General features: G+C 40.7%; 1 protein-coding gene across 1 annotated transcript in view; it reads right to left on the bottom strand.

Moving 5' to 3' along the window:
* Positions 1-1,508: 1,508 nt before the first annotated feature.
* The window catches only part of LOC128692238 (protein Star-like), a 5,194-nt gene continuing 331 nt past the window's right edge, over positions 1,509-6,371 (bottom strand). The window contains exon 1 of the mRNA XM_053781314.2: positions 1,509-6,371. This exon is cut by the window's right edge and continues 331 nt beyond it. Within this exon, the coding sequence (XP_053637289.2) occupies positions 5,649-6,371 (723 nt within the window). The 3' untranslated portion in view covers positions 1,509-5,648.

Here is a 6,371-nt window from a genome sequence, read left to right as displayed (position 1 = left end):
GGTGTTATAGGCCTGTGGTATTGTAAGTCAATGGTATTGTAAGTTAGTGGTATTGTAAGTCAGTGGTATTGTAAGTCAGTGGTATTGTAAGTCAGTGGTATTGTAAGTCAGTGGTATTGTAAGTCAGTGGTATTGTAAGTCAATGGTATTGTAAGTTAGTGGTATTGTAAGTCAGTGGTATTGTAAGTCAGTGGTATTGTAAGTCAGTGGTATTGTAAGTCAGTGGTATTGTAAGTCAGTGGTATTGTAAGTCAGTGGTATTGTAAGTCAGTGGTATTGTAAGTCAGTGGTATTGTAAGTTAGTGGTATTGTAAGTCAGTGGTATTGTAAGTCAGTGGTATTGTAAGTCAGTGGTATTGTAAGTCAGTGGTATTGTAAGTCAGTGGTATTGTAAGTTAGTGGTATTGTAAGTCAGTGGTATTGTAAGTCAGTGATATTGTAAGTCAGTGGTATTGTAAGTCAGTGATATTGTAAGTCAGTGGTATTGTAAGTTATTGGTATTGTGTTAGTAGTTTTATAGGGAAGGTTTACTGTAAACCGGTAGTATTGTGAAGTAATACCATTTTAACCATCGATAACATAATGAAACCAGTGGTATTTAAATTAGTAGTATTTAAAAAAACGTATATTTAAACCAGTGGATTTGTAAATCAGTGGATTTACAAGGCAATAAGCTACGTGTTTTTTATGCTTTGCAAAGTTTATCCTTTGCAAAGACCCCTGTCGTTGCAAAGCATAAACTCTGAGCTGGTATGCAAAGCAGTTTAAAGTCTCATACTTATTCAGAGAGTAACACCGAGGATAACTCCTGCTTAAAAATTCATGAACAAAAGCCAAATACATTAGAGCTCTCTAATGGGAATATGTTTTGCTCCACACTGCAAGCTGCAACATTTTTAAACCGCACTCAAAATCAAGCATAACTTAGCATTTTTCTTAACTCAAGTCACAAAACAAAAAGGCAGACTAGCAAGTTTTTTTTATTAAAGTCACTAGCTTATTTTATTGTTTTTGTATATTAATAATTATGTGGTTGTATTTTGGAAGATATTGGATTGTTGTGATGATTTTATAATGCAAAAATAGTGTTTGTGGTACACTGGACTATTGTTATGGACCTTCACTACGGACCTTCACTACGGACCTTCACTACGGACCTTCACTACGGACCTTCAGTACGGACCTTCACTACGGACCTTTACTACGGACCTTCAGTACGGACCTTCACTACGGACCTTCACTACGGACCTTCACTACGGACCTTCACTACGGACCTTCACTATGGACCTTCACTACGGACCTTCACTAAGGACCTTCACTACGGACCTTCACTACGGACCTTCACTACGGACCTTCACTACGGACCTTCACTACGGACCTTCACTACGGACCTTCACTATGGACCTTCACTACGGACCTTCAATACGGACCTTCACTACGGGCCTTCACTATGGACCTTCACTATGGACCTTCACTATGGACCTTCACTATGGACCTTCACTATGGACCTTCACTACGGACCTTCACTACGGACCTTCACTACGGACCTTCACTATGGACCTTCACTACGGACCTTCACTACGGACCTTCACTACGGACCTTCACTACGGGCCTTCACTATGGACCTTCACTATGGACCTTCACTATGGACCTTCACTACGGACCTTCACTACGGGCCTTCACTATGGACCTTCACTATGGACCTTCACTATGGACCTTCACTACGGACCTTCACTACGGACCTTCACTACGGACCTTCACTACGGACCTTCACTACGGACCTTCACTATGGACCTTCTCTACGCTGCACTCCTTTGTATTATATAATCATTATTACAACAACGTAGTAGCCTCCATTGGGGGAGGAAGTCACTAAATTGGAGAAATATTGTTTTTTTCAGCTGAAGTACTGAGTTATGACTCAGTCTTGTTGATATGTGATAATTACAATGGTTCCCCCTTGATCTGGTGGCTGCTTAATTATATACAGTTTTATTAGTTGATTATGTAATTTAATAATTAATCACATAGGTTAGTCAAGATTCGTCAGGAGACAGGGCAAGCATTTCCTGTCGCGGGTCTTGGTCTTATGATACACCGTCACTGGAGCTTCTGGTCATGTGACCGAGGCCTTCCGCTGGTTTACATGTATACCCATTTAAAAATAATTCTAATTCATTTTAATCACATATTTCATCAGTTGATCACATGATCATTACATAATATACTTCCCAGAAGTATATTATGTAATGTACTGTATTATGTAATTGTACTGAAGTTCCCAGTAGATATACGTTATTCCCCAGCAAATATACTTCGATTCCCAACAAGTATACTTTAATTTCCGGCAAGCTTACCTTGGTGCCATACACGGGAATGAAAATACTTGGTTTATTCTAAATTAAGTTTGTTTACCTTGCACGATGTTACAATAGTTTATCTTAATATATAGTTATGTATAGCTATCTTCATGACTGACTCTCCTTATACACAGGTATTTTTATCTAAGGTTATCTTTATATATAGTTATCTTTATGCACACTTAATTATTTTATCCTTGAGAGAGTTGCCTCTTAGTTGCTGAGGGGTTTTGATCCACAGAATTGGAGCTATTCTCTCCTTCCTTCCATCAATTCTAATTGCCTTCCATTTCCTAGGTAGTGTGTGTGTGTGTGTGTGTGTGTGTGTGGGTGTGGGTGTGGGTGTGTGTGTGTGTGTGTGTGTGTGTGTGTGTGTGTGTGTGTGTGTGTGTGTGTGTGTGTGTGTGTGTGTGTGTGTGTGTGTAACCCTTATGGGTTAGCGCTTTCGAAAATAATTTAATAATAATTATTAGGTCATAATAAGGATGGAATGAATAGGGAAGGAAAGAACTGGTGTTGAATAAAATAATAAAAATAAGGACGTGGGTAGACAGGAAAAGAGAGAGAGAGAGAGATGTGGGTAGACAGGAAGACAGGAAGAGAGAGAGAGGTGAGGAAGGTTGTGGGTAGACAGGAAGAGAGAGAGAGAGAGAGAGAGAGAGAGAGAGAGAGGTGACGAAGGTTGTGGGTAGACAGGAAGAGAAAGAGAGAGGTAAGAAAGGTTGTGGGTAGACAGAAAGAGAAAGGTGAGAAAGATCAAGTGGCATGACCACTCTGAACTTTCCGCCAGTGTCTTTTTGTTTTGTCTCCCAATGACGAGAGTTTACCGGAGGTCAATAGCACTGGCTTTAGGAGTAAACTGGACACTACCAACCAAGAATACTTCTGTCCGTAAGACAGGGATCACTTCTAACGTATAATAAACAAAGGGACATGCATTTCTCTGTGTGCATGACTATGATGCTCTGTCTTATACTAATATACTGAGAAGCCATAAGATTGTTATATACTGTGGAGGGATGAATGAACCCCCCAGTGTACTTAGCTGATGGCTAGTGAGAAGTTACAATGTGTGTTGAGCATAGAGTCCATTAGCTGCACGAAGGTCGTTAATACCACTGACCTACATTGTTAATGGACTCTAGTAATAATGTAAACTTTCAGTGTATATACACTTGGATATACAAACCTCTTAGTGTATGTAGCAAATCAGACGGAGCAGGACAATCTTTAGATTGTAAACTAAGCTAAATCCGAACGTTCTATTAGTGTACAGAATGTTTAGAATTTCCCAAAGGAGTTGTCGGATTTTTTTCTCCATGGTTACCGCGCAATACCTTCAGAACGACTCTTCTGATCGGCTTCAACCTTTCAACGATGAAGTATCTTTCTCAGAGGAAAATTGCAGCGCTGTATAGCCCTTGTGGTTTAGCGCTTCTTTTTAATAATAATAATAATAATAATAATAATAATCAGAGGAAAATTCAGGTTGTTATTAATCAGTGTTAGTGCCAGACTTCAAATTTATGATGCCAAGGAAGCTGTAATTGGTTTTTCGACTATATAAATTCCAATTTGCCAATTTTATTGAATAAATTTTCATGGGTGTTTTTCGTTTTCGTGTGATAAACTAAATATGACTATCAGATAAATTTCAAACTTTCAGAGCTGATGTATCGTAGGGAAAATTTCGGATCAGTTTTTGGCTGCGTATTTACTAACTTCCCAATTCGGTTTACAGGGATTTGAGTTTCCACACGAGGTTACACCTCCAAACACAGAACTCTACATCCACTGGTAAAATCTGCACGTTTCTTAATTCCACAACAAAAGACAATTTGAGTAAGCGTATCACATTAACCTTACCAAATTTTCAGCACTCTTATTGGTCCAGCTATGCTGGCCTGACATCCAATGGGCTTCCACTATTCGTTGATTTTGTTATATCTTTTTTTTTATGCTGCAAGACAGACAAGTACACGTGTCAGTTTCTGCCTTTTGTTTTATGATTTAGTAAAAGTTATAAGGTGATTGAATTAGCAGAGACGCTGACGAGGCTGCATATTATATATCGGTAATGTTTCGTGTCTCTTAGATACAGCGCGTAACAAGAATATAAAGGAATATGTTAAAGCAAGATTTGCATGGGGGATAAAATGGGTAATGGCGTAGGGGATAGCAAGGGTGATGGCGTAGGGGATAGCAAGGGTGATGGCGTAGGGGATAGCAAGGGTGAAGGCGTAGGGGATAGCAAGGGTGATGGCATGAGGCAGAGCATGTAGGATAGCATGGTTGATGGTATAGGTGACAGCATGAATGATGGCACTGGGGATCGCATGGTAATATTATTATTATAATCAAAAAGAAGCGCTAAGCCACAAGGGCTATACAGCTCGCATGGTAATAGAGCTGTAATATATCAATAATAATTCATGTTAAGCGCTAAACCCATGTGGGTCATTCAGCGCAAGACGTGGTGGTGAAGGCCTAATCCTCAGTCTACTTGAGCGACAGACAGACGCGCTTCCTATTTGTACTCACCTATATACCCAACAGAGTTGTAAAAGAGATAAAGTCATCGCTACAGCCAAAATTTTTGACAGCTTCAGTGTGGTGTTGTACTCAGCGACGGTGTTTTCTAGTTGGGTTGTCGTGGATTGACGTGTTTTACCGTGATTTTTTTTTTTGTTACTGTATCGTGGTGCTATGGTGCAATACACATTCTATTGTGCTGTACAGTTTTGTGTTGTGCGGTGTTGTGTTGTGTTGCTTCTTAGTGTGCTTTGGCTGGGTTATGTTACGCCATCGTTGTGTTTAGTTTTGTGTTACGTTGCTGTAAAAAATATTGTGTGATAGTTAAGTTGGACTTGAAAAAACAAATTGGTCTCCAAGCTTGGTCTCCAGGCTTTGTCGCCAAGCTTGGTCTGAATGCTTGGACTACAAGTTTTGTTTCTAAGCTTGTTCTTCAAGCTTATTTTTCAAGCTTGTTCTTCAGACTTGTTCTTCAAGCTTGTTCTCCACACGAACCACTGTCCCAGTACAGATTCCAAACTGCTTTGGTGCTTTTGTAAACAATTTGTGCTTTTCTATTTTATGTCATAAATTGAAATATATTACAATAATATATAATAATTCATGTTAAGCGCTAAACCTGTGTTTGTTGTTCAGCGCAAGACGTGGTGGAGGCTTCATCCTCCGTCTTCCGAGCGCCAGACATATGCGCTTCCTATCTGTACTCTCCTAGATGTCTTAAAATATACCACAAAAAACTGAATACTGTCATGTAAGCTATGTCGCGAAAGTGCTATTGAGAAGAGCCTGCACTTCTGCTAGCATTAGGACGGGATCATCCTTCTTAACGAACAGGTAGTCGATAGCGGCAGCCAGGATGATGTAGCCCTTGTCTACCATGAACTTAAGGAACACGTCATCAAAGGTGTTGTACTCGTTCTCCGCCACAATCACTCTGACGGGGATGTTGCTGGAGGTGAGGAAGTTCCGGAGAACGGATACCTCAATGCCTTGGATGTCCAACGAGAGTAGATCAACGGTGGATACGTTGAGAGCTGCAAGGTAGGAGGCGAGAGGGAAGCATTGCGTCACGGAGAATGACTTGTCGTCCAAGTAGTCGTGTCTTGTCTGGTTGATGTCGTCTCGTAACTCGTGGCCGTGAGATCGCGCTGCATAAGGCGAAAGTACACCTTTCGATTTGGCATAACGAGAAACAAATACTACTTCCTTAGGATACAACTCTGAGGAGAGGCAGGTGCTTGAAGACCAGGCTTTGCGCCGCTTTTCCTTCAGGGTTCTGTAATTAACGCTATCTGCTTCGATCAGCAGCCCAGACCAACCCATCTTTTCTTCCAACCAGAGAGTGTTAGAGAGGTATTCACCGTCGAGTGCTCCGGCCTCTACGAAGAACCCACCTCTCTGCCCCGAGAAGAGTTTGTGCAAACGGAAGTATATCCAAGGCCAGGTAAACATGTATTTACCACTGGAGAGCCAGATATG

This window comes from Cherax quadricarinatus, chromosome 53 (genome assembly GCF_038502225.1).
Source record: "Cherax quadricarinatus isolate ZL_2023a chromosome 53, ASM3850222v1, whole genome shotgun sequence".
NCBI classification, from domain to species: Eukaryota; Metazoa; Arthropoda; class Malacostraca; order Decapoda; family Parastacidae; genus Cherax; species Cherax quadricarinatus.
This window is presented reverse-complemented; position numbering and strand designations above follow the sequence as displayed.